The following is a 12,640-nucleotide window of genomic DNA, read 5'->3' on the forward strand; positions in this document are numbered from 1 at the left end:
CCCCTCCCATCTCTGTCTCACATCAAAGTAATGCCTCTTCTTGGAGGTGACTTCAGCATTTCAGAGCAGAGCCAGCGCTGTGGCGAGGAGGTTAAACTAAATGAGATTAGACCCGGAATCCTCTGAACACGGTTTAAAACTCTTTTACCGTCTTACCGGAAAATGACTGCTGCGGTTCACAGCTCAGCTCTCCAACTCCATTTCCATAGCAGTAACACTTGTAGAGAATCCCCTGGATGACTTTATCCCAGCTGTCCCCGATCTGGTAGAAAACTCTGGTTTCAGGCTCCTGGCATTGATCTGGAGGTGAGAGTGGCGTTCAAAAGATCAGATTCCAAACAACCATCCCGCTCTTTTTAATTTAAACTTCTGCAGCAGATGAAGCAGAAATGTGTTTTTAACTAAAGTTAAACTGATCTCTCAGGGCAAACGTGTCTCGTGTTTTTATGTTTTCATTCCTGTTTTATTGCCGTCTCCAAGGAGATACTGGAAACATGAAAGCAGCTCGGCTGTAACCTCCCTAACGCTCGGCTTTGATCTGGAAAACCCACCGACGGCGTCGCACTTCCAGCGCCCGCGTCCCTGTCCGAAGCAGGTGCAGTTCATCATGTATCCCTCCTCGTGTTGTTTGGTGAAGGTCTGGTTGACCTCGTAGGTCAAACCATCCACGCTGCACTGGTCTGCCAAAGACACACACAGATGAAACCAAACGTGCACATCCACAGCCTGGAGATGGTCTGGATTCACCGAAGGTTTCTAAGGTGCAGGTGTGCAGGCTGACCTTTGTAATGTCTGACCTTTCACCTCCTCACTCAGGACATCCTAATACTGCAGGGCAGTTCCAATAACACACACACGTGCGTACCTTTGAGCTGGGAATATGCGACGCAGCTCCATTCGCCGCGCCCGTTACCAACGCAGGTGCAGCGCATCATGTGACCCAGGACGTCATGCCGTTTATCCCACTGGTCTCCGATGTGGTACATCACTCCCTCGTTGGCTGTGCACACTTCTTCGTGAACTGGAAAGCACACACATTACAGATCCTGAACTATTCCCCTCCAGTGATCCCCTTCCTGTGATCATCCCAGCAGGATCCAACCGTCACAAACACCTGCGTCCGCCGGGAAAGTCACCTGATTACAAGCCAGAGACAGCTGCTCGCTGCACCATAGCCTACGGTCACAATGTGTTCTTAGATAATCAAAAGACCGTGTGGGTTTAAAGATAGAAGTCGTGGGTGGGACGAGCAGATGCTGCGTTTATGAGACACAGGGAGTGTGGCTGTGGTTAAACGGCTTCATTTCACCAAGGGTTTGAATCCGTTTAACCCTTTGAGGCGTTGCTGGTGATGCTTAAACACAAAATCTTTAACATATTGTAACTTTTCAACCATAAATACAACTCAAATCTCGTGGATCACGACTCAAATCTGGACGAGCCACTTTTCTTCTTCAGGATCTACTGGAATTATCGTGTTAACAGTTCAAGAGTAACAGTAAATCAAAGAACATAAACACTGGAACTCCAGTGTTAAAGGACATGAGGATGAGCTCAAACTTCTGCAGAAACAGACAAACGCTTTGATAATAAATGAAAGATGATCTGAGTGGGACTATAAACGAGAGACCGCAAGCACTGCGAACAACTCCGACTTACTCCAGGTGACTCAACTGATTCACGTCTCGTGAGCCACGACTCAAATCTCATGGGTTGTGACTTAAATATTGTGAGTCGCAACTCAAATCTCGTGGGTCGTGACTTAAAACTCATGGGTCGTGACTTAAAACCTGTGGGTCACGAGTCAAATCTCGTGGGTTGCGACTTAAAACTTGTGGGTTACGAGTCAAATCTCGTGGGTCGTTACTCAAATCTCGTGGGTCGTGACTCAAATCTTGTGGGTCGTGACTCAAATATGGTTCGAGACTCAAATCTCGTGGAGCGTGACTCAAATCTCGACGAGCCGCTTTTCTCCTCCAGAATCTATTGGAATTATTGTGTTAACGGTTGAAAGGTAACAGTAAATCAAAGATCACAAACACTGGAGCTCCGGTGTTAAAGGACATGAGGATGAGCTCAAACGTCTGCAGAAACAGCTGAAGGCTAATGTTTGCTTTGGTGAAAGGAAAGAACAAGGTGTGATGATTCAACCCATGAAAGGAAGTGACGGTGAAGCTCGGAGAAGGTTGGATGGAGGCTGGATAATCTCTCATCTCTGATGTAATGGAAATGTAAAAATGAAAGTTAGGTATTCAACTACATTTCCATGAATCTCAGACAGCCGCCAGAGTCCTTCTGGACCGCGCTCCTGGTGACCTTAAACCTTGCGTGGGGTCACCAGGGGGTCACAGGTGACTTTATGGTCGATAGATTCTAGTGCTATGCATGTGAAAGAAGGATCTTTCAGTGCTGACAGCTCCACCTCTGGCGGCCTCAGGAGGGATGAAATGGAAACGCTTCACGAACGTGTCTCTTTGTCATTAATCTTTCCACCCTGTCAGCTCCTCGACTCCACCTGGGGGCCTCCTTTCTTAAGAAGCTGCAGATCTTTGGTTGCTGTCGGATTGTCTTTCCTGCCAATTGCAGTCTAGGAGTCTGACCTGACCTGACCTGTTGTGTCCCTCTGCCAAGTTTCTTCCCTCCAGTGCTGACCTGTTTACCTCTCCTGGAGTTTTTTTTTTTTTTTTTTAATTATTATTTTTGGATTGTGGATCCTCTGTTCGTCTGTGGATCTCCAATGTGGAAAAGAGTGTCAGAAACGAAGGATATCCAGTCTTTTGTCGTCGATCACCTTTTTACTCCTGCCTCTATGATCATCACTCAGACGCTGCATCATACTTCCAGACGCTCCTGAATTTCCCTGGTCTGACAAATGTTTGCTCGTCGTTCCTGGGGTTTTCCTTATCATTAACCTGACACGATTCTTCTTTAATTCAAAAGTGAATTAAATCCTGCTCTGGATGGTTCTTCCTGAAGATCTTCTATAAAGTATGAAACGTCCCGGACACAACACGACTCTTCTTCTCATTAAAAGTCTGTTTTTCTTGCAAATTACAAACCAGCTTTCAGACATCTGCAGCACATCTGGATATTAAGATGAAAGGTGAAATATTTGTATGATCTGATCCTTCTGTTAGAGAAGTTTAGAAGAGTTCAGTGAGGTCAGAACTTCTCCTGGTGAAGATGATGGGACTGACGCTGGAGACACAAACAGAGGCGGATCCTATCCAACCATCTGCAGCAGCAGCAGCTCCTCGTGTAAACATCGGCATTAACATCTCAACAGCAGCGTCTGTTCGAACAGACAAAAGTTTACAGCCCTCATCTCCCCCCCGCTGTTCAAACTTGACAGGGTGGTTTCAGCAACAAACTGTGAACCAAAAGGCCTTTCAGGACCCCCTGTCGCTGTAGGTCTCTCCTGCAGCGGGTCAGCATGAGATCGTCTCTGCCAAGTTACAACAAAATTATCAGAACAATTTCAGTGTTTTGAGGAGAGTTCAGCAAAAACAGCATCAGAATTGTAAACAAAAGATTGAGCGTGGCCTCTAGCAGCCCGAGGCGGACGCGCATTTCACATGAGACTGGGAGGAACGCCGCAATTAGCTGCGCTAATCACGTTAGTTACCCTCATGACTAGTAAATTACTGATCTTATCAGCAGTTGGAAAGCTCACTGAGTCTCTGAGGGATTTCTGCTTCAAAAGGACAGAAATGAAACAAAAAGACTCTGATCAGATCGCAGGAATCCCAGCAGGAAAACTGGGATTTAGGAAGCGGCGTCTGCCTGAGTCACAGCTTTAGACAGACGTGACTTGATGGTGTCACAGATTCATCTTCATTAATCTGAAAGGTTTTACAGGGTTAGAAGATAAAATAACTGGCAGGTTTGCTTTGTGTGGTCACTCCCTTCTCTATTTTTTCACTCTTTTCTCCTTATACTTGATATACTGGTGCATTCAAACATACAAACTGGGAAAACCAATCCTGTCCTTCCAATGGTTCAGTCGGTTAGTCAGGGGTTCAAATCTGGCCTCCTGGGAAAGTCCCAGCATGAGTTTACACGGGGCCAGAAACATTTTCAGATTTGTAACCAAAAGTCTTTGTTTTTGCAAACCAAACAAAGCAAATCTAAAAAAGCCACAAACGTACCAGCCATGGGGCAGAAACCAAAATGTTGCTCTGCATCATAGTTGGCTGTGGTGCCACACCACTTCATGCCGTCGCGGCGTCCGTCTGCAGTGCAGTCGGTGTAGTTCCGGCCGTTGTAGAGGAAGGGGAAATGACACAAAGCACCATTGGAGTTGCCTCCTCTTGTTGCCACGACCACTGTGAAAGTAGAGAGAAACTTATTCAAAAATATCCCAGTTGAAGATCTTTGTGTTTGAAATGAGGAGAGAAAACAAGCTCCAGGTGCAGAGTCAACCCCACGCTAACCCCAACGCAAAGCCTAACAATGACTCAAACCCTAACAATAACCCCAATGCTAATGCTAACCGCAACACTAACCCCAAAGCTAACTCTTATGTTAACTCTAATTTTAATCCCAATGCTAGCACCAACGCTAACCCCAATGCTAATGCTATCCTCGACGCTAATCCTAATGCTTACCCTAATGCTAACCCCTAAGCTAATTTTCACACTAATGCTAACACTAACCCTAATGTTAATCCCAACGCTAACTCCAAAGCTAACCCTAACCTCAACACTAAACCCAACGCTAATGCTAACACCAACGCTAACCCCAGCACTAACCCTAATCTTAATGCTAACTCCAACACCTACCCTAACACTAACGCTAACCTTAACTCTAACATTATAACACTAACCCTAGCGCTAACGCTAACCCTAATGTTAACGCTAATCCCAACGCTAACCCCAAAGCTAACCCCAATACTAAACTCCAATGCTAACCCCAACCCTAACCTCAACACTAAACCCAACGCTAACCCCAGAACTAAACCTAATCTTAATGCTAACCCCAACACCTACCCTAACACTAACGCTAACTCTAACATCAACGCTAACACTAGCCCTAGTGCTAACGCTAACCCTAATGTTAACGCTAATCCTAACGTTTACCATAACTCTAACCCTCCACAACCAATTGACGCAAACTTGCAAACTGGATGAGAAAAGCTAAAAGATTAAAACTGAGCCTGTTTGGGACTCAAAAAACAAAATTCACACTAAACTGCTGTACAACAAGCTTCAGATAAAAGTCTGTAGCTCCATTTCTAGTTTAAATTCTTTTATTTCCCAAGATTCCTCTCTACCAAAACCGCCGGTTGTCCTCTCACCGTTCTTCTCTGTGCAGTACGAGTACTTCTGGTCCTTCTCGAAGTCGGAGGTGGTGGAGCACCACAGCTGGCCGTCGCTGCGGCCGTCAGAGGTACAGGAGTGGTAGGTCTTCCCCTTGTGGACGAAAGGGAAGACGCAGGGCAGGCCGCCGGAGTTGCCGCCGTAAACCGGAGCCGGTCCATCTGAAAGAGAACACCAGAACGTAGTTCAGCCATGCTCCTCCTCCACCTGTATGCGCACTAGTTCAACAACAGCTTCTCACCCCACGGATCACAGCTTATTCCGTTCCCCAGGCAGGTGCAGATCATCTGCCTCGCTCCCTGGTTCTTGAACCAGCGCTGTCCAATGAAGTAGGTCAGACCACTGTCGGTCCCACAGGTTCCCTCCTGGGGGGTCTGAGGCAGACTGACGGGCTGGATGTTGGTGATGACACGGGAGCCACTGCCTATGTTGTGAAGAAATCTGAGTTAATAAACTCAGAATGCAAAAACGACCGCAACAATGGACCAAGAAAACCAGCTTTGAACATCATTCACTGAAAACGTCTGGAAAAAAGTCCCACTCCAATGAAAATAGGATGTTCTTGAGATGTTTTTTAATAGGTAAAAATTGTGTTTATGAGTACTTCTTTATTCAAACTGTTGTAAATCAGGGACAGACAAAAAAAGCTGTTTGAAAGTCTTTAGGAGATGCTACAAAGGTATGATGGGAAATGCAGTCCAGAGCACAACTCAGGTGAATTTCTAATGAACTTCTGCTGCTCTGCAGAAATAGTCCCAGTAAATGACACAGGTTTTTAGATTTTGGCTAAAAACAGCAAAACCATAATAAAAAACCGCTGTAGATGCTTTGATAATAGATCAAAGATGATTGGAGAGAGAATTTAAACGTGAGACAGCAAGCGCTGCAAACTGCTCCGACCTCCTTACGATGGTCACCTGATTCACGTCTCGTTATCTGCGAATTAAGTCTCGTGGGTCGCGATTCAAATCTTCTGGGTTGATACTTAAGTCTCATGGGTCGTGAATGAAATCTCGAGGGACGCAACTCAAATTTGTGGGGCATAACTCAAGTCTAATAAGTGGCGATTCAAATTTCACTAGTTGCAACTTCAATCTCGTGGGTAGCAACTCAAATCTCATGGTTCACAAGTCTAATTTGTGGGGCACGACTTAAGTCTAGTGAGTGGCAACTCAAATTTTGCAAGTTGCAGCTTCAATCTTGTGGGTCGTGACTCATATCTTGTGGGTCGCACATCGAATCTTGAGTGTCACTACTCCAATCTTGTTGGTTGCAACACAAATCTCATGGGTCTCGACTCAAATCTTGTGGGTCATAACTCAAGTCTCGTTCGTTGTGACTCAAGTCTCATCAGCCACGATTTCAGTCTCGTGGGTCACGACTCAAGTCTTATGGGTTGCAACTTGAATCTCGTGGATCGCGACTCAAATCATGTAGGTCGTGACCTGAATGTCATAGCTTGCGACTGAAATTTTGTGGGTTGCGACCCAAAACCAGATCAACCAGAACCGCAGTGTGGCTCCTCTAAAATGAGGCGGCCGCGGTGCAGCAGTAGGGCGGTTGACTCCTGATCAGAAGATTGCTGGTTCAATTTCCGCTTTGCCCGCCAACATATCAAAGTGTCCTTGGGCAAGGCACTGAACCCCAAATTGCCTCTGATGGAAGGTTGGCACTAGTGTTCAACAGCGGAGCCTCCACCAGTGTGTGAATGGGTCTGTGACTGTGGTGCGCTTTGGGCCTTCGAAGGAGGGTAGAAAGCGCTATACAAGTATACCCCATTTACCATTTTACCATTTAAAAGTCCACCTCATTCTAACAGATTTTAGAGATTATCCAATCTTTGGTGTCGACCAAAGTAAAGTTTGGTTGCATGAAAAGATGACATTAAGCTGAGAGAGTGATGAATGTGAATGAAGAATGACATCTTTATAGGTAACTGTACTCTGAGACATCCTCACACACGGCACTAAAGCAGGTAAAAAGTATCTCTAATGTACAAACGTGTATCAGTGAAATATGAAGACCCATAAAACACGGCGATGAAAAGCAGAAGAGGTGCTGCTCTTATGAATTTTACTGACCTTTACTAAGAACAAGCACATGTTTTAGAGTCACGCCCCATAATCACTTCAATCGGCGCACATTCTCCCACTGGCCGGTTCCCACAGCCCCCCCACCTCATGAGCTCATAATCTTAAGACATGTCTGTCCCACTTCATCACTTCGGCCCTTATCTCCCTGAGAGTCGGGGCGGGGGGTCTCACCCAGGCCCGTGGTGTGCAGAGAGGCGTGGCGCTCGCACTTCCACTGCCCGCGCCCGTTCCCCATGCACAGACACTGCAGCAGGTTTCCGCGGGCGTCCGCCTTGGTCCACGTGTCTCCAATTCGGTAAGACTTCAGGACGTCCTGGTCGTTACAGCGATCTGGGGGGGAAACAGAAAAATGGTTCAGAAGAACCCCCAAAGAGAGGCTATTGAAACTGGTTCTTTGTTTTAAGTAAGAACCGGCTTGACGTGTTCTAGGATGCTAATGAAGCTGAGAAGCCTCCGTTAAAGTTTACGGTGTGGGGGCGGGGCTTACTTCTTGATGTGCATGTGATTTGTCCATTTCCCTGACCCAGACAGGTGCAGTCCATCACCATCCATCCCTGGTATGGTCTCTCCCACGTCTCCCCAACCAGATAAGAGTTTCCCGCTGAGCTGTCGTAACAGCGCTCAGCTGCGGGACACGGACTCGTCATCGACCTTGTCTTCCCTCCACAGACTCTCACATGTAGACTTCTTTGATTCACTCACCAACAGGTTTGCAGGTCCACTCTCCTTTACCGTTGCCCAGGCAGACACACTCCAGCATGTAGCCTCCTGTTTCATGAGGTCTCCTCCAGGTGTCTCCTATCTTATATGAAGCCCCGCCCTCATGACAGCGATCTGGAAGAGAAGATTCCTGGTGAGACGCGTCCTCTAGGGTGGTGATGGTGAGCTGCAGCCACGCAGGCGTACGTACTAGCGATGGTGCAGCTGATCTTGCCCTTCCCAGAGCCGATGCAGGTGCAGTCCCAGATCATGCCGTCCTTGGGTCTCTCGTAGGTTTCTCCCACCGCGTAGTACTGCTGGATTTCTTTGTCGTAGCACTTTTCCTCTGCGAAAAGAAGCCGTCGTGAACAGACGTTGTGATCGCCCGAAAAGTAGACGCAATAACGCAAACCAACCTTCAGGTTTGCTGCTGCACTTGATCCCAGCAACTCCGTGGCAGGTACAGATGAGGGTGCTGCCCCGAAACGGACGCTCCCACTGCTCGTTGATGCCGTGGAAGTGGCCGTTCTCTGTGCAGCCCTCTGAGCCGAGCAGGAGAGGAGAAGACATACTCATTAAAACACGTACAGACAAGCAGTCTGCAACCTGCAGCTCCAGATCCACATGTGGCCCTTTTAACTCTCCATGGTGGATCCTCAGCCAAACCTAAAATAAGTCAGAGAGACTGCTGACCCAGCATGTCGACCGTCTGAGTCAGCAGCTCCTCCTAAAGAAAACAAATAAAGCCCCCAAACGAAGACTACCAAGGGCCAACCCCAAACTAAAACAACAAAACCCAGCAGTATAAGACTACTGAGGATAAAGAGGGGAAAAAGTAAAAAAATAAATAAAAGACAAATAAAATAGTATGTTTTTCAAAGTAAGGATTACTTAATTAGGAATTCTTTAATTTAGATTAGTTAAATTTATAAATTGATTACTTAAAATTTATGCCAAAAAATATACATAATTTATATTTATTATTAAAAATATAAAGTAATGAATACAAATCCAACTTTTTAAAGGTTAAAGTATGACTATGCAGCTCCTAAGTTTTGATCAGTAGAAAACGAGTCCAAATGACTGTTTTACTGTTAAAGGTTGCTGACTCCTGGTATAGGCGGAGCCAGTCGGGGGTGGGGGGGCAGATGGAAACAGACTCGCCCAAACCACAGCAGAACACAAAGAGCAGCCCTGCTGCTCACAAGGTCTGGCTTCTTCTGCCTTTAACTCTCCTCTTTCGTAATTGAATGAAAGAAGAGCGTTCTGTTGCTGCAGTTGCATAAAAGAGCGACCGGCATCAGGACAAGATGTTCGTCGAGATCAGGGGTCTGCAACCTGCGGCTCCAGAGCCACACGTCGCTCTTTTAACCTTTTACTGTGGCTCTCTTAAACAAAAAAACAAGTTTTTGTTTTATGTGTAGTAAAGTAAAAAGTAAGCAGTAGAGTAAACAAAAAGGTAAGTAGTCAATCACTCAGTGAGGCTCCTGACTATGGTAGCTGTAATGCTCCAACAAGCAGTTCTGCTTTGAGTCGGACTGAAACAGACAGAACTTTTTAAAATCAAATGGAGGTCAGTAAACACAACCAGAATTCATATTTTTGAACAAATTCAAGGATTTAAGTGCATCGTATTGTTAAAAAATACAGGAAGGTTCACTTAACCAGCTCTGATTTCATTCTAATTAATTGGATTTTCAGGCTGAAAAAGTAAAATAAACTGTTTTTTTTCTCTTTAAATCCCTGCTGACATCACACTACCCATTACTACTTTTTCTGCATTGAGATGTGGTAAAGGATATATTTTATTTTGAAAGGACTTCATGTGAACTTCTGTCCAAAGTTATGAACAGTTTAAGGTTATTTTCTCTATCTGTCTATGTTTTATTTATACCAAAAATCAACATTTCATTTATACTCATCATAGTTAAATATTAGTGCAGATCAGTGTCTTATTTTTCTAAAGTGTGATTAAAGACGTTGTGGCTCCTTCTGGGTGGTAGTTTGTGAGAAACCGACTCGAATGGCTCTTTAAGTGTTGAAGGTTGCAGACTTCTGAGCTAGATTTACCAAAAACAAAAGAACATTTGAACTATTTTCACTTTCAAATCAACATAAACTTGTACGAGGATTCCCTGAAAGGCACTTAATCCCATTTATGATTAGGAACATTTTAAATCCAAGAAGATAGTTTCATTTTTCATGTAATTATTTTCAAATCACTTATTTTTGTTGTCTTTTCCCTTGTTTTTTAAATTGCTTGACATAAACCAAACTATCAAGTTCCCAAAACTCCATTGTATTGTGACAGATTTCTTTTGGGCTTCAGGATTAATGTGGATGACGGTTCTCAGAAACTGAGGGCAGTGTTGAGGGTAATGAATTAGAAAAGGATGAATTACTGTAATTGAATTACTTCTGTCAATAACGTAGTAACATAACGAATTACAGTCCAAATTTTGATCATGAAATTACAATTACTAGACTACAGAATGCCTCATTACTTCTTTGCTCACATTTTGGTGCGGTGACTAATTAACTTATTTATAAAGCGCTTTAACACAGCCAAACCGCTACAAAGCGCTGTAGATTAAAACACGAAGAACACTGATAGATAAAATTTAAGCATCAAACGACTAAAACCAAGATGGTAAAAAAAAGCAGTCTCATAGCCTTAAAAGCTGGACTTTTTAATGAATTAGTGTAAACTGTTGGCTCAGACATGTTCTCTTGGTTAAATGAAACAAAACGGATACTTATATATTTAAACAAAAAGTTATTTGACGCATGTGCGCTTATGCACATTTAGAGATTGGTCAAAGTATAAATAAATAAAGATAAATTCATAAGGACATTCAGTAACTGGAGATTTTCAATTATTTCCAATTTGTAAGAAACAAAAGCAAAAACATTTCAGCGAAGAGCAGGTTTTTGATGACCTGCTTTCCACTGCCGTAGTGTCATTGAGCAACCTGTTTATACATTATGAAAGCCACTATGTAATCTACATTTTCTCATGTTTCTGTGGTGAAATGAAAAACAAAAACTGATTGTCCTGTGTAGCCTCCATGCTTTTATTTTGAAGGTATCTCGCAGGTTTATTCCTCTGAGAATTTGTATGAGTGTAAAAAAAAGTAAAGTAACGGAATGAGTAAAGTAATTTGATTACTGGTAACTAAAGTAAAGTCATCAATTACTCTTTAAAAGTAATTTGCTGATATAGAGAAGCTCTGATGAGCAGCGTTTCTAGATCCGACTGAAGAACAGAACCGGACCTGGAGTAGAACCTTCTGTCTGCAGGAACTCTGATCACATGGATGGAGCTGAAGAAGAGGTTAAAGGTCAAACTTGTGACCCTAATGTAATCTGACCATCTTCATGCTGATCCAATCAAACATGGAAGCAGAAATGTCATTAGTAAAGAAGCTGAGGAAACCTATGAAAACTCTCTCTCTCCGGTTCGGATGGCGGTACCGGGAGGTTCTGCTCTGCGGTTACCTTGGTTGACTGAGGGGACGTGATGCTCCAGGGTCTGCCGCCGGTCCCGCTGGCTCCCTTTGGGCAGGCAGTTCACTGCGCTCCCGACACACAAGGCGACCAGCACCCCGGCGAAGGCGCTGCTGCGAGCGGCCATGGCGAGCAAGGCGGCTCCGCGTGCGTAACGGTTCCTTTGGTTCCGTCCGGAGAGAGAGAGAGGCTGCTGCGGCTTTGTTCTGAGCGCGTCCGTGTGCGGGACAGCCCTCTGCGCGGGGAGCGATTTATATGGGCATGCCCGACCCTCAGGGGGAGGGAGGGGTCACTGGAGGCGGGGAGCGACCGCCCGCGGAACCGGGAGTCAGTGCGTAAAACAATGCGTAAAAACGACACTTTGGAAACGCACGAGGAACTTGTGAGATCTGGATTCATGAAGGTTTATGATCAGACTGATCACAGTGGATCAATAAGTCTCATTTTACACTACAAACAAACTGAGTCACCAACAGGATCACTGGTGGATTTGTTTCTCCAAAAGATGGTATGGAGCTAAATTGGGGCCAATATTATGTGAAACCCAAATAAAACAACTTGAAAACAATATTGCTGTTTGGCCAAAAAAAAAAAATACATTTTCAAAACTTTTTGCTATTCTAAAATAAACATCATTATTTTCTGATTCAAATGTTCTGTTTTTAGGTTTCAGAACACAAAATTTCAATTTCAACTCTTCTTTTCTGTTTTCAAATCTGAAAATTCAGCTTCAAGATTTTTAATCCTGTTGTGGTGCGTTGGGCGGGACCAACGCAAAGGACCAATCAAAATCGATGAGGATGGTAACTTCAGTACCGGGGCGTTCACTGACTGGGAGAACTGTGATAAAATGGCTGTTATTGTCTGTGAAGTTAGCAAAAGAAAAAGATAGCAAACATAAAGAAACCGCCGTGTTTACTGTGGGGCTCCGACTCGCAGTTTTAGTTTTTTTTTTTTCTTTTTTGTTGTTTTTTGTTTTTGGCTAATTTTACATCAATACAAATATGTTAGCATCTTGCTAGC

General features: G+C 44.5%; 1 protein-coding gene across 1 annotated transcript in view; it reads right to left on the reverse strand.

Annotated features, from left to right (window-relative positions):
• The window catches only part of fn1a (fibronectin 1a), a 32,051-nt gene extending 20,095 nt beyond the window's left edge, over window positions 1-11,956 (reverse strand). Inside the window, exons 1-12 of the mRNA XM_024286215.2 lie at window positions 11,609-11,956; window positions 8,527-8,652; window positions 8,322-8,456; window positions 8,114-8,245; window positions 7,899-8,036; window positions 7,583-7,741; window positions 5,560-5,742; window positions 5,297-5,479; window positions 4,149-4,325; window positions 866-1,021; window positions 552-680; window positions 157-300 (exon numbers count right to left, since the gene is read on the reverse strand). Coding sequence (XP_024141983.1) covers window positions 157-300; window positions 552-680; window positions 866-1,021; window positions 4,149-4,325; window positions 5,297-5,479; window positions 5,560-5,742; window positions 7,583-7,741; window positions 7,899-8,036; window positions 8,114-8,245; window positions 8,322-8,456; window positions 8,527-8,652; window positions 11,609-11,744 — 1,798 coding nt within the window. The 5' untranslated portion in view covers window positions 11,745-11,956. The remainder of the gene's footprint in view (window positions 1-156; window positions 301-551; window positions 681-865; window positions 1,022-4,148; window positions 4,326-5,296; window positions 5,480-5,559; window positions 5,743-7,582; window positions 7,742-7,898; window positions 8,037-8,113; window positions 8,246-8,321; window positions 8,457-8,526; window positions 8,653-11,608) is intronic.
• Between the last annotated feature and the right edge of the window lie 684 nt (window positions 11,957-12,640).

Source organism: Oryzias melastigma, linkage group LG21 (genome assembly GCF_002922805.2).
Source record: "Oryzias melastigma strain HK-1 linkage group LG21, ASM292280v2, whole genome shotgun sequence".
Classification (NCBI taxonomy): domain Eukaryota; kingdom Metazoa; phylum Chordata; class Actinopteri; order Beloniformes; family Adrianichthyidae; genus Oryzias; species Oryzias melastigma.